Source organism: Humulus lupulus, chromosome 3 (genome assembly GCF_963169125.1).
Source record: "Humulus lupulus chromosome 3, drHumLupu1.1, whole genome shotgun sequence".
NCBI classification, from domain to species: Eukaryota; Viridiplantae; Streptophyta; class Magnoliopsida; order Rosales; family Cannabaceae; genus Humulus; species Humulus lupulus.
In genome coordinates, this window is record NC_084795.1 from 100,356,004 (window position 1) to 100,381,592 (window position 25,589).

Sequence of the window (25,589 nt, forward strand, 5' to 3'; positions counted from 1 at the left end):
TATGGGAGTGAAATGCAATGATAGAGTGGCATGTGTCGCGTACGTGTTGCGGGAGGATGCCCGAACCTGGTAGGGAGATGTACCCCAGACCAGGAATGTTGTCATGGTAGGTTGGAAGGAACCTTAGACAATATTTCAACAAAAGGCCTTACTATGACGCAGTTTGAATTGCGAAGATCAATGAGTTTATGAATTCGGTTCTAGATAGAAAGGCAGTGACCAAGGTTGTCAGTGAGCCTTGTAGATCGGCCAAATTGTGTTTGATTTGGTACCAACAGATGTGGCCCGGAAGAAGCGGTCCACTCGAGGATTGAACCCTAGGATGGCCCAAAGTGTTAGGATCGCTCTAGTGTATGAGATTGTTACCTACGCTTGGGCGATAGGGAGGACCCTTGTTATAGAGGACGCAGGGGACGAGACATGGAGTAAGAGTGTTGTTGGGCGAAAAGCTAAGGCAATGGTATCCCCATTTGCGGGATCAGGTAAGGACAGAGGCCCAGTAACCAGGAAAGAAAGACCCCGATGGTTCTATTACTCCTGGTCCTGACAAGAAGGTTCATGGTGTTTGGGGTGGCCACGTGGACAGCGATGAGGTCTGGAAGGGTTACTTAGTATGCGCTAGGCGTAGGAGACATCATGTGGGTGAATGTCGAGCAAAGGCATGTTATTGATGAGGAACCGTAGGGCACATCAAGGGGAATTGCTCGAAGATAAAGACGGAAGAACTAAAGAATATAGATAACCCTACCCCAGCTCAAGTGACCGTCTCGATATGGTTAGAGCCCGAGGAGGTGACTGGTTGGCTTTCTAGTTCTTGTTCCTGTTTATAAATTGAACTGATTGAGTTTGGTGCTACTTACCTGTTGGGGGAGACACCGACGTGTGGCACATGTTATATGGTTGTCATGCCATGGGGCTTAAGATTTTAGAATCTGCCTGGGAAAAATTGGTAGTAATTGATTGAGTTGGTTCTATGAGGTATATGAGGTGATCCTGAGTGTGGATTTTCCTATCAAATAAGGGTCGCCCATGGACTGTAAGGTGTGATGGTGACTTCTGAGGTGAAACAGAAAGGACCCGGTTGTAGTTACGGGGTACCTAGCTGTGAGGGAGATACCATTAGGATTATTTCAGTGAGACTAGATAAATATTGGATCGACCGGTAAATTTTCAGATGAGCTCATGAGGATTCGTTGAGATTATTGTCATATCTAGGGAATTGAGCATGCTACGGGATTAAGGCAGAGATAGAATCGGTATCTGGGACATTATGAAGAATGGTACTAGCTCAGCGGGAGGAATTAAGGTTCAGTTGAAGACGTGTTCAACTTGAGGGTTGATCAGACGGAACATCTTATCATGGGAGATGTCAACATCGTTTGTCAAGAAGAGGGCCCAGTCTGCGAGGGTATATACCGCATATGGATATTCAAAGGAAGTAATCGTTAAGAATGGGTACCCATTATCAAGAACAAAGGTTTCATTACCCGATTGCGAGGATAGGACAATGTTTTCAAGATTCACCCAGTTGAGGATCAAGGCAAGAGACATTTCAAGAATTTCCTCTTGCACTACGTTATTACAGGGACATAAGAGTTTGTAAGTCTAGATATGGGAACGTGGAGTTCCAGGATTGAGGACTTTGTGTCCTCTGTGTATTATGAACTAACAAGGATATGATTTTTCGGAAAGGAAATAGGAGTTTGACTCTAGAGTTGACATATGTTTGTGAGATGCTAATAGGGATTAGGCCAGGGGCCTACAGTTTGGCCTTACCCTAGTATGGGTAGAGACTCACGAGGTGTTACTGGTGCCAATGTTGAAGAAAGGGGGTGATGAGTACAACCCCTGATTGGGTGAAGAGACCCTAGAAATTTAGTGAAATTTACTGTGTAAGAAAAGGCCAGTGGAATTCTGGATAAAAGAGATAAGGTCTTATAGATTAAAACTTTGTACTTATGAAAGTGTTGCAAGTAATGACAAAGTAAAGGACCTGATTTTGGGGTTATAGTCAAGTTTGCGGGATTGGTATTCCAAGGTGTGTGAATAAATTTCGAGGATGAAATTTTAATTAGGAGGGGATAGTTGTAACATCCTGAATTTGATATTAAGGTTGAGAGCCTTGACTACAGTGTCTGGAGGGCCTAATTGGGATTATTGAGCGAGTAATGGATTTTATGTGTGATGAGGTGTTATAAATGAATTATGTGGTAATGTGAATTAGACATGCATGTTTATGTGTATTGAATGTGCATATGGGCCCATTTCTGTGAATAGGGCATGTTGGTAATTTTGGCCCGTTGAGGGCATAAATGTAAATATGCATGTGTTTTGAGTGAGACCCCAGTGTTATAGGGATATATTTGAGATGTGTGGTCCGAGATGATCCTAGGGAGCAGATTAGCGGAATAGTCACAACGGGGTCAGATACCCGGCTCGGGGTGAGCCTAGGGGTATTTTGAGAACTTGGCATGTGCCTAGGTTTATTGGGTAACGGTTAATTACCTAGTAATTATTTGGGTATGTCAGGATTAAATGGGAATTTAGAGGAATACTCGAGGAATTGGCGAGAGGTGGAAAATGACAGGATTTCCCTTGGTGGAACTGAAGGACTAGAGAGGGCATTTAAGGTATTTTACAACTGAGGATAGACTTAAGCTAAAGTGTACTCTAGAACTGGCCTGAAAATAGGGGAAGGACACCACAACCTCTCAGCTATCTCTCTCCCTCACAATTCTCTCTCTCTCAAAGGGCTAAGGAAGTTTTGTTGCTGAAATTCAAGAGAGAAGGCTTGGAATTCAAAGGGGGATTGAAGCTAAAGGTAGTTGAGGTTTAGCTCAGAGCTGGGTCATCAGATGAGGTAAGGTTGTTTCTATGTTTCTTCTGGTAATTACTGTTGATTTTACTGAGTTTTTTTTTTGTGGTTTAGAGGTTCTATAGGGTTGAACTTTAGGATATGATTTCTGGATTTTGATGAGTTTGTGGGGTAAGTTTTGGGGTATCTTTATTAGTTATGCTACTTTGGTATGAATTGTGGAGTGAATTCTGGGTCTAGGCTCTAATATGTGTGGATTTTGGAGAGGTTGGCTCATAAAAAAATGGTGGATTTCTGGGTTTCGGAGGCCCGAGTCGCGGCCCTGTTCTTCAGGTGCCACGGCCCGCGTGTTTGAAGAGGCTGAGAAGCCTGTGGTTTGCCCAGGCACCGCGGCCCTAGGGGGGGCATGTCACAGCCTGCGTCCTTCAGCAGAGAGAGCTCTACTCTCTGAGTTGTAGGCGCGTCACAGCCCTAAGGGGCATGTCGCGGCTCAAATTAGGGAAAGTGACCAAATTTGAGTTTTGAGCTCGGGAACCCAAATGTTAAGGCTTGGGAAGGATTCTACTACCCGGTTTAGTAGAATTCAAGGTCCCGGAGGCTAGTATGTTATTCCAAAGGCTTTTAATTGCTTTAGATCATGATGGATATTTATTGATACGTTGTGACTAGGTCTTACCGCTCAGGCTCGAGATTGGGAGTCGTGCTCGGGATCGCTTTGGGTTGTCACTCGGGACAACAGGTAAGAGAACTATTTGTACCCGTAGAGCTATGTGACATATAACGTTGTATGTATTGTTTATGTTTGTTATGTCATACATGTGATTATGACTGATCGACAAGAGCCAGGATCGGCAAGAGTCAGGAGTGGCAAGGGGCCAAGATTGTTGTTAAGCATGTTGAATGCAGGTCGCCAGGGCGAGACCCTAAAGTGTGTTGTACACACCTGTTCGGCTAGGACGACGAACTTGGTGCCTGATAGCGCACCCCGATCGGTGAAGGCCGCTGCTGTGTTATTAGACTGATGTGTTATTATACTGCTAAGTTATGTACTGTTGTGTTATTGTATTGATGTACTATTACGTTGTTATGCCATTGTGATATATAGTTGTTTTACTGTTGTATTGTTGTGCATTCCAATAGGAATTGGTAGCTGTCTATTTTTCTGATTAAGTATGTCTTGCTGAGGTGTATTATTATTGTATGTCGTGCTTGAAGTTCTTTTGCTGAGCCTCGGCTCACGGGTGCTCTGTGGTGCAGGTAAGAGCAAGGAAAATGGGTCGAACAACCATGAGTTGGAGGGCATGGATCAGTGTGTACATGTTTGGCCTACATGGCCGCCACGGCTGGGGTTGTTTAAAGGAACACGTGGTAAATGTTCGCTTTTGTTGCTTAGGTCGACTGTACCATATCTTTGGATTGTAAAAGTATTTTAAAACGGTATTTTGGGATCCCAATGTAACAATTTTATAAATTTTAATGAATGACCAATTTCTTTGACTTAATATTCGTTAAACGAGTCTTTAATTCAATTTAATCACACTTTTTAACTTAAAACCTCTATTAGCAAGCTAATGGAACATTTATAAATCACATGGTAACGGCTCTAAGGAAGTAGGGCGTTACATTAATTGTGTGCTCAAGTCCTCGAACTCCTACATTTCATGTCTCTAACGAAATGTGGAGAGTTATTAATGAATTAGTTGAGAGACCACTTAAAGGTAGTATTTGTTTGGAGGATAAAAGCAAGAGGTCTATTGTGGTGTGTGGTGATGCACAAGTTGTTGATTGTGGGCTGATTTTGGAAATGAAAAGGGAAGCGAAGCCGAGTGCCTTAGTAAAGTCTCATTTCCTAACGAAGTTTGGATCTTCTGAAGTCGAAGTGAAACAAAAAAGAAGGAGGACCATATTGGATAATATATGTCCTTTTTCCAATGATCTTGCTCACAATCACAATGTAGAACAATTTTCTGAGTTTCACACGTGGATTGAAAGTAATGTGAAGAAAAGGAACAAGTATGTATAAATATTAGTTATTTTTAACATTTTTTTTTGTCGAATATATTTGTTTAATTACTTAACCTTTTTTTATGTATTGTACAGGGTCAAGAAAAATGATGATAATACGGTGCACACACCAATTAACTTCACTTTCATATTTATTGGTGAGAAGACTTGGTTCTATAGCCTTAATTACCTTGGGCAATTCCTTGATACATCAGTGAGTTTCTTCCTTTTCTTTTATTTATTTTTTCATCTTGGATTTTAGAAAAAGAAAGTATAGTGATCCAGTTCAATTTATATATTATGATGTTATCGAGTACCCAGTTATCGAACTGTTTGCTATGTTGTAATACATTTGGTAACTGGTTACCCAAGCTATTAATTGTGTTGTGTTGTTGATGGTAACCAATTACCCTTGAGTTTAAATATGTTAAGTTGTAATAGTTGATTTTGTTACTTGATATATTATCTTATAAGCATATTTTTTTTTTCATTTGCAGCATATTTATGTGATGATGTATTACTTAGGAGAAATGTTAAGTTGTGTAATGGTTTGAAGAGGAGAGTATCTACCATTGATAGTTGTTTGGGCAAAACATAGTTTTTATGTATGAAATTTTTAAAAAAATCAGGTAGTGGTGCATTTAAAGTAGATGACAGTTGTGTTACTTTGAAGATAATGAGGGGAGAATCCATGTTTTGTGCCACTCATTGGAATTTTCTTGATGACGTTGTTATGCCTGTTAATGTGAAGGCTCTTATGCAGTGGATTGTGTTGCACTTTGATATAAAGTAGAGATTACTTAAGGTGTATGATTCAATGTCAGGTGCAAGGCATGGGAATCACACTTTACATGTGATTGAAGCTTTTGTTGTATTGATTCCTCTTCTGTTGGAAAAGATTGGTTTATATGATCGTCAAGATATAAATATTGATGTTAGTCCTTATGATGTGTCGGAGAATGATGCTTTGAAGTTGACTAGTGCTAGAGGCATTCCTCAACAGATTGATTGGTTAGTTTTTCTATTTGATTTTAGTTTTTTTTTTTTTTTGTGATTTTGTTAAGTTCTTAGTTTTTTTTTCCAATATGCAACGATTGTGGGGCGTTTGCTACTTACTTTGCTAAGCAAATAATCATTGGAAATGAGAATGAGATGCCTAAAGAAATTGATGTTCGCCTCCTTTGCCAAGATATTGCGGTTAGCTTGTACTTTCTTGGCAAGAAGAAAGAACTTGAGGGTTACTTAACTAGTGATGAGTTCAATAAAGGCTTTTGGAGAGGAGACAGAAGAGAAGGAAGATTGTTGCATAGGCTTTTGTGATGTTTCTTTTTTTTTTTTTTTGGCAATACCAGTTATTAAATGATGGACAATTTCAAGTTTTACAATTAGTTATGTTAAATTTCTGCTTATGTAAAACATTGGGATACTTAAGGATATTTTATATATCAGTTTAAATTTTGTTAGTTCATTTGTTGTTTTAATTTTTATTTTTTTGTTCCTTTTTTAATTCAATTATTAATATATATATATATATATATTGTATATAACACTTTAAATCAACTAGCTAGTTTTCACTTTGTTTTGTATTTTTTTTTTCTCAATTTTCCGGAAAGATTTGAGGGTAACCAGTTACCCAGATGTGTTGCTTTGCTAATTTACCAGGGGTAATTGGGGCAGGACTGATTTGAGGGTAAACAAGTACCCAGGTTGTTGTTTTTCTAAAATACTGAGGGTAACTGGTTACTTAAGTGTTTGATTTTTTTTTATGTTGGTTTTGTTAAAGTAAGGTAACCAATTTATTTAGTTAATATTAGAACTTAAGAAGTTTAAATTCGGTAGATAGGCCAACAAAAATGTGTATTTTTCAATTTTTTTATCATTATTATGTGTGTATTTTGCTTTCTTTTTTTATTTCTTTTCCTTTTTTTTTTTTTTTTTGAGATTTTTAAAGCAAAGTAACTTTGATATTCTATATAGAGAGTGTGTGACAGAAGAAAGCAAAGGTTTTAATATTTTTGGCTTTATATTGTTATGGTGGTTAAATTTTCTTTTAATTTGTCTTGTATTGTTATATCAGGGTAACCAGTTGCCTATATCGTTGTTTTGCTGGTATATTTGCGTAACTGGTTACTTTCTTGTTTGATCCCTTTTTCTTTTATGGGTAACCAGTTACTTTCTTGCTAGTATCTTATGTTGATGGTGGCATTGATAAATAACAGGCAAAAAAACTCAAGAATTTAGTCTGAAAAGAATTAATAACTTTGAGTAATCAATCAATGTATTTAATTTTGCAACATAATTATTAAAATACTCAATAATACTTGATGAATATGAAAAAATACTCAATGATACTTGATGAATATGAAAATCACTATTTAATCAATAAAGTTATGATAGTTTTGTTTCGCTGTAACGTATGAAGCTAGGTCTTTTACTTTTTCTGCTTGTTTGGCTTCTCAATTGGAGGATTCCTGCAAGTCTTCCTGGTATGTCCCGGTTGCCCACAGTTCCCACAATTGAATATTACATTTGGTTCCCCTCTTGATCTTATTCTTTTCTTTCTTAGTCTTCCTGCAAGGATTGTTTCCTTTGGAGGTAGCATCACTATGTCCAAGTGTTGTGGGAGATTCCATTCATCTTTATGAGGCAAAGGATGAACATTTTCTTGATATAATACTTTCAATGTTTCGATTTTGTAGAACTTTGCACAGTAATCATAGACTCTCAAGTTTCTCTTTGCAATTACAGCTATTGCATGTCCACAAGGCATTTCATCTTCTTGAAACCTATTGCAAGTACATGTTCTATTTTGCATATTTACTGTAAAATTGACCTCTTTTTCATCACGAACTTGGTATTCTATTGGTTTGAAAGGAAAGACCTAAAATATTTTTGTCATGAAATAGAATCAAACAATACACATTTAAACTAAACTTAATATTGAAGGTAACTAGTTACACTTTTGTGTAACTTAATGTTTTTTCTGCTGCAATTATGGAAGGTAATTGGTTACCATCCACTGGCAGAAGTAGTAAGGAAAAATTCAGTTGCATACCTCATACTTCATTTTTGAAATAATGTCATGCCTCAACTCATTTTTTGTTGATGTAGAGACTTTTGTGAATGTTCCGTTTGGATTATTTGAGTTGGTCCAAACCCATTTTTGAACCAAGCTTCTAAGGCATTCGACAAAGATATCAATGGGGAGACCTCTTGCAACTTTTAGTGCAGCATTGAGTGATTCTACGATGTTGGATGTCATCATTGAGTATCTTTTTGTTGGCGAGTATGATCTTGCTCGTGTTTCATACCCGACCTTCTCTAAGTAGGGTCTACTGCGTTTGTCAAGTCTATCAAGGTCTTTCATGAAACGTTCACATTTTGTTTTTGTGTATGCCTTTGTTGCTTCAATAAAATTCATTTGTAGCTCTTCTCCATGGTTTCCATACTTTCTTTTCAAATTATTGAGCAAATGAAACATGCAAGCTCCATGGGAAGCATTTGGGTACACCATATGTACTGCATAGTCTATGGTCTTGTGTCTGTCAGAAACAATAGCCAATCCTGTGGAATTTAAATATTGAAAAAAAAAAATTAGATATTATTCATTTGATAAGTTCTGGTAAAGGCAACCAGCTATTTTACTCAGATATTAAAAAATATAACATATATGTGTAAATCTGGTTGGGTAACCATTTCTTTTTTCTATGTAAACAAGAATATTTAATTTGAAGCTATCATATCGTCGGGTTCTCCATAGGTGTCTCTTAGTTTGGAGAAGAACCAAAGCCATGAATTATCATTTTTAGAGTCTGCTATTCCAAAAGCCAATACAAAAATATTGTGGTTTGAATCTAATGTTGAAGCTAAAAATAGGGTATTGTCGTGTGCCTTTTTCAAGAAACTTCCATCAATAACAACTATAGGTCTCAAGTACTTCCAGCCCTTGATTAAGTTGGAGAAAGCTATGTATAAGTATTTGAATCTATATTCTTTGTCTGTGAGTAGGTGTGTGATTGTTCTTGGATTTTCTTGCTTCAACATTGGAAGCTTTTAAAATGAATCATCCAGGTTTCCTCTTACTAGTTGCAAAGCTTTCTCTCTTGATCTCCATGATTTTGTGTATCCCATGTTTACTCTGAAGTCATCATTCATATCATTCACAATGTCATTCCGAGGTAATTTTTTCTATTAATTTGTATTTGTTCTTTATTAATTCACCAATTACGATGTTTTTTGCTTGCCTATGGTTCTCCATAACTATTTTAATCGAGCAAGTGTGTTTTGAAATGCATTTTCATACCTTGAATAAATCTTGGTCTTTGTACTTAGATGCTCTCACAAACCAGGTGCAAGTGTCATCTACGCAGGTAACCAGGTACTCTCGGTTCTGATCTTTTTGTTTTGAACTGGAAGTTATGAAGCATAGCATAGTAGCTAAGAGCTTATTTGATTGTGTTCTTATCCTTATAAACTTGCACTTCCTTTATTGTGTTGACCCTGTGATCCGTTATTACTATTTAGATTTCCTCCAACATCTTTTTCCTTTCCGTATTGTCTTCAATTATGAAATCTGCTACTTCTTCAGCAAGATGAGGTATGTATGGCACATCAATGCCCTCATTAGTTGTGCTTGACATTCCTTCTTCAAGTAATATTTGTTCATCTATGGAAGTTTGGTTGGCTTGCAATAATAATGTCCCCATCTCCATTTCTTCTACTGTAGCTAGCTAATTTGCTAGTAGGAGAAGGTTATTTTCATTGCATGATTCTTGAACTATAGTGACACACAATGGTAAGTCTGTTATCATTGCAATAGCTTTTTTTTTCTATGTAGAACAACACTGAGTTGTCTGTTTCCAACTTCATTGGTGGTGTTTCTTTGGCTACTTGATAAGAAACTTCAAAGTTGTCATTGTTTCTTTTATCTCCTTTTTTTTATCAAATTCACCAAGTTGTCAAGAAAACAATTTGGCGGAATTAATATTTCAGTCATTGTGTACCCTTGGTACTCATTGTTTTCATTCAATTTGCCTCCAAATTGAACAAAAATAGTATTGTCTATATCTACAAATTTTGACAATATTTAAGGAATTAGTAGGGTATAAGTCGACAGGTAATTGGTTACCTTTATGTGTAATCACATACACTACATAATAATTCCTTTTAATATATTCATTGTTTATAAGGTAATTGGTAGCCTTGTTACTTAATTTTTTAGCACTTAAACATCACAATCTAATATCGTTTTTATTTTTGAAAATTTTCAATATCAAAGTATTTTTATTGAAAGGACAAATTACAATTTCTAAAATTTATAAAGTTCTTTATTTATGTCTATTTTGGCCAATCAATGCACATATATCTATAACTTTTAATAAAAAAAAATTCAATTTCTAAGCTCATAAAATTTTTGTTTTCAAAATGCACAGCGTAATTTTTGTTTGTATATAAATATTCTCTTGATTATAATGATAATGATGATAATTACGCTGTGCATTTTTTTTTTTCGTAATTATCATCATTATCATTATAATCAAGAGAATATTTATATACAAACAAAATAGCTTTATCAACAAGATTTAGAAAATTAATAGTTCTGAAATAGAAGAAAATGGCACTAGAATAGAATTGAGACAAAAAGATTGCAGACCTTGCTTCTTGATTGGATTCTGGAGATGCAGGTCGTTGGAGTTATAGAAAGTTGCAGCAGAACTGATCGGAGATTACCAATTTTGTGGGAAATGCTTTGATTTCTGGAGATGAGGATCACAAATTTACTTGCTATAGTGATCGGAGTTTCATGAATTCTCTTACGGAAGGGGAGGTCAGTGAAGTTTGAGAAGATTATTGAAATGCTAATTACTATAGTACCATTGTTTTGCTTATGTTTGATATCCAGGTTGTCATATTTAATTAGTTAGCAATTGTGTCACCTATAAATTATTTATTTTATTAAATTTTCTTTTTTTAATGTTTGAAAACAACAATTGTTATATAAACATGCAGCCCGTGCTAGAAATTCTAGCTGGCTGAATAGCAGTGCTCATATTCGATTGTATTGTATCATATAGTATTATGTGAGTTGAATCGAAAATTTTTGCTAAACACAAACAAGCATTAGGGAAAAAGAAAAAAAGTAAGGTAATTAAATAATACGATCTTTACTTGTAAAAGATGAGGCCACAATGTATTTTAATTAGAGGGAAAGACGAGACAGTAAAATAGTGAGTAATTGAGTCCGTGTAAAGGATATGCTTTATCAATTGGGGACTCTTGGTGTAAATTATCCAATGAAGATAACTTTTGGAGAAGTCATTAAAAAAAGAAAAATCATCAATGTTTCTTTACAATGTTAACAGCTTCAGCTATAATTTTTTTGCAGATTTATGGACTTTAAATTAGTATTCAAATCCACATCCTGAAAAAACAAAAATCCATGCAAAATATGGAATGTGAATAACCTAGATTTGAGTCTAAAGGCTTAATGTTCTTTCGAGCAATTCAAGTTAATATAACATAATATGTCAAGCAAAGACCTAAATCACCACGGTTTCTTCAATCTTATTATATGTCGGACATCCGCACAAGCTTATTGTAAAGAATACGATCATCCCTTCCTGTGTTGCTCTCTAACAATGCGCTCTGCACAAGTTCCTGAAGCAGGGCAGGAAAAACACCATTGGACAAACCACACATTAATAAATAAATAAAAGTAGTGTCCAGATAACAAAATACGTTGGAATTTAATGAAACGGATACTCACTTTGACATCCCTGTGAGAGAGGAATTTCCCCAAGTTGTGGATAATCAACCGCAAATCTTCAACCTGTAAATGCAAACATATATTACTTACAGCTTCGTAGCAATTATGAAATCAAATATTACGTTTGAAAGAAGAAAAATACCCTGATGTAGCCAACTCGATTCCGGTCAAAAAACCTAAAAGCCTGTTTAAGAATATAATATGTTCGATTAATGCACAATTGAAAAAAGAATACAATCAAAATACAACTCAAGAAAGATAGATACCTGTAATAGCTCCTTGTCGGCAGATGTTTCCTTCAACTTTACCAGAGTTCCTTTCTCACCAGTATCCACTTTTGTCTCAATTTTTTCACCTGCTTTTGTGTCAGATTTTGCTGTTGTCTCTGTAGCCTTGAGGCCAGGTTGTCCCTTGTCCAATTTGTCATCCTTCTCATTTACAGGTTCCTCTTTTAAGTTTGTTTCCTTGGCATCATTTTGGACAGATGAATCACCTGGAGGATTCACATCATCCATTTCCTCATCCTCTTCTGGATCTTCTTCTGGATCCTCCTCATAGTCTTCATCATCATCTGTTCCATTCTCTGTCTTCACTTCATCAGCAGGCTCAACCAAGTTATTAGTCTTCACCTCAACAGCAGGATCAACAATGACATACTCCTCTGTTGTATTTTTATCATCTGGCTGGGCTGGATTTGATGTTTCAGATGCTTGAGTAGATTGGTTGTTGACAGAGAGCTTCTCAGTCTTTAGGCGCTTTGTTGGTGATAATTTATCAATTTCACTCCCTCTCTTCTCTTCCCTCTGCCTCTTATTTTGAAATCTTTTTCTCACAAATTTCACACGCAATTTCTAAAACAAAAACAAGAGTAATGAAAACAAGACATTAGTGAATAATGTATGGTAATATGCATATCCATCTGTATTGACAATTCTCAGACCAACCTGGAGAAAAGTGAAGAGACGACAACCCATCTGATACTGAAGCATTTCGCAGAGTGTCTCAGCAAAGAGTGAGAGCTACAAATTGATTATATTTAAAAAAAATAAAAAAAATAAAAAAAACTTAAGATCCTCAAGTAATTACAATATAGTTTCCATAAATAGAGTAAACTAATGGTAAAAGTGTGGTAATTTGACTTTTACAAAGACAATAGGTGAAGCAAGAAAGCAAACCTCAAATGTTGATTCTTCAACATCTTTGTCAGAATAATCCAAGAGTGTTTCCAGTGCAAGTGACATGGATCGGGACTGAAACAAATGTTAAAAATTAGGATTATTGGATGAATTAAGATGCAGGATATATCTTATAAGCATTTTAAGGCATAATGCTACCATATTCAACAAAGCACTTTACCTTGGAATCCTTGCTCGATTTGGTTTGTAGAATAAATCCTGGGTGTCGAGGAGGTTCTTCAGGTTTTTTCTTTTCTTTCAATTCTTTATTTGATTTGCTTCTAGACTCATCCTTTACATCTTTGCCTTTTTTCTCTTTAACATCTTTAGATTTCTCACTATCTTTCAATAACCCACTCTTACTATCATTGATGTCCTTTTGAGATATTTTTTTCTTATCCGTCTCTGTCTCCTTTCTAGTGGCACTTCGCTCGCCTGCTACCTTCACCTCTTTCTTCTCTGCTTTTTCATCCTTTATGACTACTTTACCAGAACTTCCCATCTTATCTGACTTCTCTGTTTTAGAAATAATTTTTTTTTCTAATGTCTTAACTTCAGTTTTCATGTTGTCTGCATCTGCATTTTGCTTCCCTGCACCTTGTGTTCCATCTACTGCCTCAGCAGCAGCTTTCTCATTACCATCACCCTCTTTTTGTGTGCCAGAAACACCATCGTTGGATTGCACGGTAGCAATTTTTCTTTTAGGTACCCTCTTGATAATCTTCTTCTTGACTGTTTTCACACTCGTATCTTGCACTGCTGCAGCACTGTTTGGATCTATATTATCCTTCAGTTTGTCTCCAGAGGAATCAGTTTCCTTGTCAACTTTCTTCTCAACTTGTGCAACTTTATCTTCACTTGCACTAGCTTTTACCACTTTCTTCACAACTTTTTTCCTTGCAAAAGTTTTGACCCCACTTGATGCAGCGGAAGATGCATCCTGTTGACCTGAACCCTCTAAGCTTGCACTATTCTCCTCCTTTTCATTTCCATTATGTTGTTTGCTTACAGTATCACCTGTTGTCTTGCCAACAACTTTCTGTTTGACAACCTTCTTCATAATTTTCTTCTTCCCAGACATCACACCACCAGTTGTTTGAGCAACAGCAGTTGCTCCCTCTTCTTTTTTATCCACTTTCATCTCTTCCTCCCTACTTTCCATAGAATTTTGTTTCCCAGGTTTTTCATTTGTGTCACCCTTTACTTCAGATGCACTTTTTTTCAAATTGTTACCATCTTTCTCTTTCTCCTTTTTTTCAACATCTTTAGCTTTTCCAGAAGATGCTACCTCTTTCTTTTTTTCTTCTTTGTCTACCCGTTTAACATCTTTCGAGGAATCATGATCTTTATCTGCAAGCCAGAAAAAGGTTAATCAGATAGAACTGAAATTAAAGGCATTGCACAAAAATTTAACACCTATACAAGATTCCAACTTCACCTTTTAGTGCATCTTTCACCTTCATTTTCTGAAAGAATAAACATATTAGGTAGTTAATAACAATGAAAGCACCCTCACAATTTGAGAATACAAACATAAATTCATTTTGGCAATCATTTTAAGCACAAAGGAACACAGAATAATGGCTTTGTCAAGCACCTCTCTTCGCAGCGAAAGAAGACGGTCTCTTTCAGCAACAACCTTCTGGTGTGCAAGCCATTGGTCTCGCCATGCATCCAATGAAGGGAGACATTCAGACAAATCAGGAAGAAACAATACAGTAACCTCCTTATGACTAAACAGTCCATCCTTTCCAACTCTGTCGTAGTGTATCTGTATATATGGCAGCAAAATTTATAAATTAACCTAAAATGAATAAGCAAAATTACGACTAAAATACATTTTTTGAGAGAAAGGAGTCAAAAGAAAACCTCGAGGAAACGATTCCAGTGCTGGCAATTTTGCAGATCAAGTTGAGCAATCTCCTTTGCATATCTATAACAAAAAATGCTTAGTGCATTTACAAAAGACAACTTCTTGCCGGGAGGTATAATACTAAAGAAAAAAAAGGTTCAGCGTCAACCTTTGGGCAGTATGAGTTAGAGAGGTATCATCAACAGATGGGTCCCCACCATCAACAGATTTCCAAGGGCCTCCAATTGCCATTAAAGAATGATCCTTTTTAAGAACAGCAAACCGAAGAATGTTGTAGATATGGGGTATGCGATCATCAAAAATTTTTTCAGATGATAGCTCCTCCAGAGCATTCTTGCTAATTCCACTCATTAGAATAAACTAACAAATAAACAAAAAAGACGAAGGATTATTCAAGGAGAAAATTGTATCAATTTAGAGTGCCATATAATGGAGCTTCCACCAAAATATCCAAACTATCAATCACGAGTCATCTGCCATAGAGGATTGGATTGGAGTAGATATGACAAGACTATTAAATGAGGTTGGATTACATTTGACTAAATAGGATTGTTGAGTACCATACCATGTTTGGTGCACATAAAACTAAAACATTATTATGCATAAATGAATAAGCTTTTTAAGAGTTATAATAAAATGCAAATAATAGGAGAAAGTAAAATTAAATAACATTCTCATAAACAAATTAAAATATTGAAATGAAAATTAATGACACAATGTGTGACCAGGGGAAAGTAGGAGGAGAGGAGGGGAACTTGTTAAATATGGATTTGTTCACACATCAAGGAGCAAGAAATGTCCAATGCTGAACAAATATTTTGTTTTTGTTTTTGTTTTTTTGAGAAGTTGTACAAGAATCATATCAGGGAAGAAACAGATATACAGACTTGACACTTCGCTCACGAAAGGAAGATTCTTATAATTGTACAGCTAAAATGTCCATGGATAGGCATTAATAATCAGTGCTGACAAATTTTTGAAAAGGGAACAAAAAGAAAAGATAATAAAGTTTGATGCAAAATTGTGTAATTTCAGATCAATCACAGTAATTTACAGTTAAAAACTTTTCTTAAAATACAGCTGAGGAGAATTTCCAACCTTTGCATTCCACAGTATATTTCCATGTCCTGATTTTGAAGATTCTTCAGACAAAAGGTTAGTAGAATCCTTTTTCGACCCAGATGCGCTCTCTTCTTCAATAAAATCATGCTCAAAACTGTTCCAATTTCAACAAGAGACCCAATATTTACATTTCCTTTTTCCTCTCTCTATTCATCAGAATAAAAAGTAGAATGCTGAGCAACGTTCTTTCCCAAAATCTAAGTTTTTCCCCCACGAATGGGGTGATGAAAAGTTCCACAACTGCTCGGAGTTTAAAGGTTGATGCACTAAAATCTCTCACTAGTTCTCTTAATTTTATAATCAAACCAAATATAAAAGTAAAATATTTAAATTATTTCAAATTAAAATCATTAGCATCAAGCCTCGTCACTAGTCCAAATGAAGAAAAAAAAAGAATAAAAATTAAAAAGAGATAAATAACTTTCAGAAACCAGATGACACGAAATTATAAAAACAAGTCACCTGATGGGAGTATGGATAGAAAGTTTGAGATTCTCCTTTGGCCAATATACAACAGCCTGAAAAAACATAATTTTGTTAAACATTGTCACCAAAATCCAGATGGATATAAAACACTAAAGATGGACCTTGGAAAACTCTGGGGATATGAAAAGCCTGGGATATCGCTTATCTATGCAGAGATAATCCCTCTCCTCGTCAACCAGACTGGAAGTGTAAACCTGCAAAAGAGAATTTGGTTACCAAACATGTGTAAAAATCATTGGTATAAAGGAAAATATAGTAAACAAATACAACAAAGATTCCATCCTCAATATTTCTTAGAACTGTGTTCCATTTTCCTGAATGTAATCGTATTCCGATTTCCATCCACCATCAGCTAAACAAATAAAATGCCTACACTTCTATTCCATTTTAGTTCAGGCAATCCATATACCAGAGGCTAACACTGCAGAAATATCAATTTCCATAAACTTGCACCAACATAACAAGTGGCAGATAAAAGAAGAAAATGAAATAATTTTGAAAAAAAAAGGAGAGGGAAGAATACATAGCAAGACACAAGAGGATATAAAGAAAATGCTGGAGCCAAAGGCAAGCACAAGAGATATAAAGAAAATGCTGGAGCCAAAGGCAAGCACAAGAGATAAAGAAATCCAGGAAGAATGTGGTGAGAAATATTGCAGTGAGAATGTGGTAAGAAACATTGCAACAAGAATACAGAAAGAGACCTTGCAGAGAGAATGTGGAGAGAAACATTGCAGCATGATTGTGGTAAGAAACATTGTAACCAGAATAGAGAAATAAAAAAATGCATTGAGAATGTCATAAGAAACATTGCAACAAGAATACAGAAAGACACCTTGCAGCAAGAATGTGGAAAGAAGCATTGCAGTGAAAACCAAGGCACCAACAGGAAGTGACATAAAATAAAAAAAGGTTCCAGCGTTGTGAATTAATAGAAGTAACCCAGGTTTGAGGGAATTTAAGTCAACACTAATCCAAAGCCAACAGCAGAATGAACGAAGAACTCAATTTCTGATCCCCAGTGGAGGTGAAAAGCAGATTGCAACAGTTTGAAGAGTTTAGCATTCTCATTATCATTTTAACGACTAACTTTTGCTTTTTACCTTGCAGACATATTCTCTCCTTTTTTCTTTAACTGGGGAACGACGCCTTCAGGATAACAGAACACCAAAGTTAGTGAAAAAGGCTGCAAGATACACAAGCAGCTATAACAGAACCAGTCGACGCAAAATGAAACAAAAAGATCCACCTATGCAAAGCTTCACGTTGAGGGGACTCCCGTCGCAATGATCTCCCCTCCTTTAACAAAGACGAGCCTCGACGATCCCTAGAAACTCTCGGTAGACTTCGATCACGCCTTACTTCAAGTGCACGTTTGCGCTCTCGCTCCCTCTCCTTTTCTCGTCGTTCCATAATGCGCTCCCTTTCACGATCTCTTTCTTTTTCTCGTTCTCGTTCACGTTCTCGTTCACGATCTCGATCCTTCTCCCTTTCTCTGTCTCTTTCTCTATCCCGCAAACGTTCGCGACGACGTTCCTCCTCCCTTAGCTCAAACTCTCGAAGGTAACTAGCCCTATCATCCTTCAGCTCATCAATCCTTGCATGACCACTGCGAGGCAATACACTACTTGGATAGTCTGTCTCAAGTGACGAAGCATGCAGCCCTTTTCCCATGGCGTAATCCCTACCAGGAGGGAGGCTCACTCCATAACCAGGATTTGAAGAGCTTTGTGCATAGACAAGGTCATCAGCATTTCTCCGTGGGGCTGCCCCTAATATTGAGGGGGCATGTTGTGTGTTGTAGGATGAAGCACCAAGTAATGATATACTGCGAGAATCAGCATCCATTCTTCCTCCATAAGTGATGAGATCTTGAGTGGGATGACGACCAGCAGCAGCTCTTGCTGCAAGATAATCAGTTTCTCTGCCAGAAATGCGTTGCTACTCAGTTCTATAAGAAACATATTACCATCTAACATAGCTAGCTGTCCAAAGACTATCACCAGTAAGAAAAGGCCAATTTCCTCATGAAAAGGCAAGAACGACATTGGATGTTCATTTAATATGAAATAAACCTAACTCTGATTGATCAGACGTTTCTGTTAAGACAAAACTAATTTGCAGTTAACATATAATATCAGAGAAAAAGTACCTGGCACTTCCATCAAGAGAAGCAGATTGCAATGATTGTGACTTCAATAACTGTTCTTGCCGAAGCAAAACTGCCTGATCAATCCGATCATAAATTTCACTCTGTCACAAAACATAACAGGAAAAAAAAAACATACAAAATATTAAATATTTAAAATCTTGCAAGGAAGAAGCGCAGATCAGTGAGAACAAAGAAAAAATAATAAAACAAAAAAGAATAAGAAAATGAGAAGAAGAAAGAAGAAACAGAAAATATAGATAAAAAGTGATGTGAACGCAGCACCTGATGAGCAAAACTGACAGAATCAGAAAATCTTCCAGTTGATTCGTTTTGCAAGTCCCTTCCCATGTAAGAACTCTGTCTTTCACCGTATTGTCTTCTGTCTATAACAGGATAATCAGGAACCTTTTCCCCATATAGTTGACCCCCTTTATGAGCATACCCATGGCTTGTAGAGGAGACATAGTCACCAGAAGAGAATTTTGGTGAATCTGGAACAGCTGAGGTATAGGCCCCACGACTTTCCAAAGCAGATGATCCCGCTTTAGCAGTTATTGATGGAACCTGCTCAAATAATAAACAACATGAATATGGCATTAAGTACTGCAATACACCATATAATCCAGGAAAAATAATTATGAAAGGAAATATCATTAATTAAAACCCTCTGTGTGCATCCTACATTGGAATACAATTGTATAACCAAGTTGTTTTGCATTTGTTTTAACATGACAATTCTTTCCTATGTATCAGTGACATAAATGATAATTCTATGTTAACTAGGCTGAAAAAAACTATCTAGCCAAGACAACGCAATATATACTAAAAAGAATCGTATATTACTCTAAGATTAGATTCTCCAACCTGAGATACACCTGTCAAAGCAGCCGAGCTATACAAAGAACCATATTGTCCCCCGTAATGAGCTGTGGTAGAAGGATGAGCTCTATAGGCAGCAGCGTCCGCTTCTTGAGAAGCACCTAACATAGAGGTATGGCGTGAAGAAATGGAAAGTTGAGAACCCCCGTCTGGACCTCCAACAGTACTTCCAGAATAAGCAGATCCCAGCTACAAACATAACAAAAATAGGATGAAACTTTGAAAAAAACACAAACACAATCGAAGCAAAACTCAACATAACTCTGTACTAAATTTCAAGAATTCAATAGCAATTGCATTGAGATTAAACAACAAAAGGCTAATGTAGAAAAATTAAAAAACAGCAACAGCAACAATACCAGCATGCCACCTCTCAAACCATTACTCGAACCCCGTGAGGTTTTTTTTCCTAACGAGGTTAATTGATACCCATATGCAAGGAATTGCAGATTGTAAAACTAACATGGAGAAAAGAAAACTTACGTTTTGGCCATAGGCAGGTTGCCCAGCATAAGACTGTTGACCGTACGCATTACTTCCTCTTGAAGAATACATTTTCTTTCACATAGACGAAGTAATAATTATAAATCCTGCAAAAAAAAATATGGGACAATGACTAATTGAGGATATATGAACCACAAGATCAGGTTTTCAAATACATAAGTTTCAGGAATTCTAATTTTTCCAATCACAAAAAGAAAAATTTCAAGAACTCTTACCCAAATTAGACAATAAAGATAAAAGAAAACCCTAGCGACGATGACGATGAGGATAGCGAAAGCTTTGATTTTCCAACAGCGGAAAAACCCTAACTCGGAGGAGCGACTATGAGTGGGGGGACTTGGATGATTTGGTTTCCCAAAAATCCTTTACTTTTTTATTATTTCGCGGGCCAACAACGCTCCATTTCGTTTAAATGGGCCATTACAAAAGCCGGCTTATTATCCCTAAAAAGGGCTCCGCAGGCCTAAATCGCCTACTGGATCGTTACTTCAGAAATAAAATATTAGAATTTTTTTAAAATATAGCTTTTCTAATAATATCCGGGAATTTTTTTTTTTTTTTTGTTAATTTATATCGGAAAATTTATTAAAAAAAAATTTAAATATGCTAACTAAAATATAAAAATATTATATTTTTTATCATAATTTTATTTTTTTATTTTAAAAGTAAATTTATTTTAATTTTTTTCTCCATTTTTTCTTTTTTTATTTTTTTTTACCAATTTTTTCTTTTATCTTTTTTTTTCCATTTTTTAATTATTTTTCTTCCATTTCTTCTCATTTTTATTCATTTATCTATTTTTTTTCTTTCATTTATATTTTATTTTTTTCATATTTTTCAGTTTTCTTTCTTTTTTTTTCATTTTTTTCCTTCTATTTTTTCTTCATTTTTGTATTTATTATTTTCTCTTTCTATTTTTTTTCTTTTTTCATACACATGAACCTTTTTTTTCTTTCTTTTTTTTCTTTTTTCATCTTTTCTTTTTTTTTTCTTTTTTTTCTACCAATTTTTTCATTCATATTTTTTTTTCATTTTTCTATTATTTTTCTTTTTCTTCTTTTCATTTTTATTTATTCATCTGTTTTTTTTCCTTCATCATTTCTTTTGTTTATTTTTTCATATTTTTTTCATTTTTATATTTATTCTTTTCTCATTCCATTTTTTTTCATTTTTTCACACATATATTTTAACATTACATAATTATTTTACTATTTTTGTATTTATTATATTTTATTATTTTAATTTTTTTTATAGTTTTTTCCACTATATGTAAAAAAATTCAAATCAATTTTTTCAGCATTTTCTTTTTACTGTAACACTTATAGGAATACCAAAATTTGGAAGAAAAAAACTAATAAAAATATGAAAACGTGAATGGGTAACTGGTTTCCTTCACGTTCTTTGTGTGTATATTTCTGGGGATAACTGGTTACCTTCACGTTCTAGTGTGTGTATATTTATGGGTTCTTTATGGTAACTGGTTACCTATGTTACTAAAATCATAGTTACTTCTTCTTCCTTTTTAATAAAATGTTCTTCCTCTTTTTCCTTCAAATTTTATGTTTCTTTTCTTATTTAATATGAGTGATTCATCACCCCTCTTATGGTAACTGGTTATCCCTCCTACGGCAGAAAGTTACTCCTCTCAGGATAACTAGTTACTCATCCTGGTACATATTATTTAACCTAGCTCTAGGATTTTTTTTACATAACTATCAAAGATCAATCAAGTAACTAGTTACCTTACCCAAAATTTGAAAAAAGAAACGTACAATCTAAAAAAAAAAGGAAAAAATGTTTATAATAAATAAAAAATAATTTTAAAAACAATTCATATTACCAAAAAAAAATTGCAAAACAACCAAAGAAAAATTTAATGTAAAATTAGTAATATAAAAAAACAAATAAGCTAAAAAAATAATAATCAAATTACAAACATACCCTTACAAATTAATAAAACTTGATTAAGAGTAAAATTATGGCATAAACCAACTTTTATACAAAAATATAAGAAAATAAACCTATAAAAGTGAAAATTCTTAAAAAAAGTCATAGATTAATTTTTTTTTTTTTTTTTAAAGTCATATTTTTCACACTCTACTAAAAATCTTATATAAAATGTGATTTCCTCATAAAATATAGTGAATTTACGTGAAATATGGGAAAATTAACTAAATTTTGATATATATTGCTTTTTTTGTGCATTTTTTATGGTAATTTTTTGTTGTTTAACTTTTTTTAAGGGATTTGTTTTTCCATATTTATCAAATAAATTATTAGGTTTCCTATATTTAATTGTATAAGATTATTTATGCTAAATTTGAATTTTTGTGAGGGTATTTTAGTAATTTTATGTATTATTTTTTATTTTATTTTTTTGTTCAATTTTTTGTCTTCAGACGTGTTCTTCCTTCTCCATGCAGGTACTCGAGTACCTATATCTACTATTTTTTCTAGGTTGCTTCGTTATCACGCTTTCATATTTCCCCCATTTCGTTTTACTCGTATCCTTTTGCATTTGTTTTTCTGATTTTTGTCTTCTCTTTCGTTCTGTTTTTAGGGTTTGCTAACTTTTCAGTTTGTGGTTTTGTAGCGATTGTGTTGTTTCGACTCGATGAGTACCTGGTTACAGGGGTTTATGTTTTAGTTTTTTTAATGTATATTTTTGTTAATTTTGCTTTGGATTATTTATTTTCAGTCATGGGTGATTGATATTTCCGGTTGTGGTTGATTTTTTTTGAATCGGTGTTAATGGTGGTTTTTGTTTTTGGTGCACGTTTTGATAGTTAGTTTTCTAGTGTGGGTTTGGCAGTTTTTGATCAGTTTTTTTGGGAAAGTTTATGGGTAGTTATTTGTTTGTGCTCTACATATATATTCGTTATTCATTTTCGTTTGTGTTGTTTGTTTTTATATTATGCAGTGCATTGTGTATTTTAATTTCGAAGATTTCTGATGGATCACTCTGAGTTCTATAGTGATGAAGTTGGTGGTGTTGTTGGTTAAGAGAAGAAATCTTCTGAAGTAGTAAAAGATGATTCGAAGGCTGGCTGTGTTGGAGATGATATTGGCAAGATTCTTCCTCGAATGAGTAACATTACTCGTTTGAAGTCTGTTGCAAGGAAGAAGAGTAAATCTCTTTCCATTGTTAAACAGACGAGGGAAACCTTTGCATCTGGTAGTAAGGATGATGTAGATGATTCTGTTGAGACTAAGCATGTTGTGGTATGTGTTTATTTTGTTAAGTATAATAATATAAAAAATGTTCATATGTTGATGTTACTGTAATCGGATTTACATTCGGGGGATTGTGTTTGTTTTATTTTTATCGTTGTGTTTTTTTGTTCTTAAAGTATTATGTTTCTCTGTATCTGGTTACATGTGTAACTAGTTACAAGTAGATAAGTAGTTTATTTTGCATAATGTACTGTTTTGAGTGTGTAACTAGTTACCTTAGTGAATGTATTGTCTTTTATATATATATATATTTCAAATATGCAAAAGTTAAAGACATATTTATGTAACCGGTTTCATAAACGTAAATCAAGATCTATTTTCCATGTTTCTATTTTATGAAATCGGTTACATGTTGTGTAATTGGTATGTTTGTTTATTCTGTAGGCTCATTTAAAGATCAATTTGGAAGTAAGGTACAACATTTCAATGAGAAGAATGTCATTAAAGACTTGAAAGCTAAGTTCACCAAAAGTCAAAAAGCATTCTTTAAGAAGACGCCATTTGGGCACTTCTTAGAAGTTTCTGATATTCATTTCCAAACCCAATGTAATGCCCCGGTTTCCCTATTATGGTTAATGGCTGGATTAGTAGGGCGGGAGGGCCATAACTGTTTAATTATGCCATTAAATGTGTTTATGCATGTTTATGAGAATTATATTATAATATGATGTTAAATGCGTGCATGTGAGTCCACATTTGTTTACAGGGGGTATTTTGGTAATTTGGCCCGTTGAGGGTATAACTGTATATTTGTTTGCATATTAATGATATATTGTGAGACCACATTATAATGTGGGTTGGTTCGAGTATTTCGACATGAGACAATCTTTAAACATGATTTAACGGTTTGGTCATAACAGGTTTGAGCCCGGGGCTCGGGGTGAGTCTCGGGGTGATATTAATGGCTATAGCGTTACTGGGGATTTTAGGGTAACGGGATATGAATTATTGGTGTTTGAGGATATTGAGATTAGCGGGAATTGGGAAGCGTTAATTATAATTAACGGGATAGGCGGAAAGTACCAATTTTGCCCTTGAGGTGGCTTTAGAGGCTTAAGATGAGACAAGGGTATTTTGGTCTTTTTGGGAGGATATATGTGACTTAAGTGGATTGGAAGGCTGTAGAATAAACAGAGTAAAACAGGGGTTTGCCTTCTTCTCTTCCCGTACCTTCTCCTAGCTTCATCTTCTTCACTCCTTCTTTGATGGTTTTGTGTTCTTGGTGGTAATTCAAGCTAGAGGAACTTAAGGCTGGGTTGGAGCACTTGTGTTAGCCTGTGTGGGAGATTTAAAGCTAGTCTCAAGGTGAGTTTTGGCCATTAGTTACAGTTGGTGCTCTGTTTTGCTTATAGCTTTCAATTCATGTTTTTGATGTGGGAAATGAGAATCAAAGGGGGTTTTAGTGTTAATTTGATTGGGGTTTGATGTGAGGGAGCTAAGGGTGTTATTTGGGGGTTTAATTACATGTTTGGAGGAGGTTCCATGATGGTTTGAGAGACTGGTTTGATAGAAAAATGCATAGGGAGAAAACTGGTTCGTTGAGGGCGTTCTAGCTGGTCTGGGCTGGGCGCCGCGGCGCAGCAGAGGTGCGCCGCGGCCCTTGGAGTCTGTCAGGAGGGAGCCCTTCTGGCTTAAGGGCGCGCCGCGGCGCATCAGGGGAGGGCCGCGGCCCTTAAGGCCAATTTTGCTAAAATGAGGTTTTTGGCTCGGGGATTCAAACCATAGGCCTCGGGGTTGAACCTAGTACCCGGTTGGGTAGTATTTGAGGTCTCGGGGGCTGGGATTTGGTTTGGGAACCCTCGGTTATCATTTTTATTAATAAATTCTATAATTTGGTTATGACCAGGTGACCGTCAAGGTTTTTAAAGGTTGATCGTTCTCAGGGGTCGTTCATATTATAATCCTCACTCGAACCAGAGGTAAGAAAACAGTGTATGAATACAGTTGCACCCTGTATAGATATATGACATGTATGGTTTGATATTTGAGGCATGCTGGTTGATATATGTGGACATGGATTGCATATTAAATGCTATTGAACGCTGATTACCTGCTGGAGACACTGACTAGTCAGGGACCGACTCTAAAGTCGAGAATCATGCATTGAATGGCTCTATAGCATTAATGCCAGACCGACCCTGGGGTCGAGAAACTTACAAGCGCTTGCCTGGTCTATGACCAGATGATTATAGCCAAGGTATATGACCCCGGTGACTGTTTGTCACAAGGCTAAGGGACGTTGTCCATAGTTTCGACTCTAGAGTCGTGAGGAAGGTTATGTTGGTGACCAATCACCATGCACCTGTCCTGAGCGAACTTATGAAGGAATCACCTATCAGTTAAGCCCTGGTGACCCTATCGTTACATGGCTAGAGGGAGCGATGCTCATTATTGTGACTTTTGGCTATTGCCACCTGTTTGTTGGACTGATAGTCCTGAAGGGTTAATATGATCGTTGTTGATATTATATCATGTTTTGTTATGTTTTCTTGCTGGGCCTTGGCTCATGGGTACTATGTGGTGCAGGTAAAGGAAAGGAAAAGCTTGGCCAGCCTTGAGTGGAGAGCTTGGGCGATGTG

The 25,589-nt window shown here is 35.7% G+C and overlaps 2 protein-coding genes across 2 annotated transcripts; both read right to left on the bottom strand.

The window, feature by feature from the left end:
• Positions 1-7,250: 7,250 nt before the first annotated feature.
• Positions 7,251-9,531, bottom strand: LOC133824770 (uncharacterized). The gene is made up of 5 exons (XM_062257747.1): positions 9,356-9,531; positions 9,123-9,228; positions 8,903-8,957; positions 7,875-8,383; positions 7,251-7,700 (listed from the first exon to the last, which is right to left on the bottom strand). The coding sequence occupies exons 1-5, from the start codon at positions 9,529-9,531 to the stop codon at positions 7,251-7,253; spliced, it is 1,296 nt and encodes a 431-aa protein (XP_062113731.1).
• A 1,513-nt stretch (positions 9,532-11,044) lies between these two features.
• On the bottom strand, positions 11,045-20,148 carry LOC133823015 (protein SHORT ROOT IN SALT MEDIUM 1). Its single transcript, XM_062255571.1, has 21 exons — positions 19,992-20,148; positions 19,756-19,862; positions 19,258-19,461; positions 18,676-18,957; positions 18,394-18,494; positions 17,491-18,165; positions 17,345-17,390; positions 16,343-16,435; positions 16,218-16,273; positions 15,732-15,849; positions 14,782-14,993; positions 14,630-14,693; positions 14,358-14,531; positions 14,199-14,226; positions 12,942-14,110; positions 12,761-12,835; positions 12,530-12,604; positions 11,852-12,436; positions 11,728-11,769; positions 11,586-11,648; positions 11,045-11,476 (listed from the first exon to the last, which is right to left on the bottom strand). Exons 2-21 carry the CDS (start codon positions 19,825-19,827, stop codon positions 11,387-11,389), a joined length of 4,224 nt encoding a protein of 1,407 aa, XP_062111555.1. The 5' UTR covers positions 19,828-19,862; positions 19,992-20,148; the 3' UTR covers positions 11,045-11,386.
• Between the last annotated feature and the right edge of the window lie 5,441 nt (positions 20,149-25,589).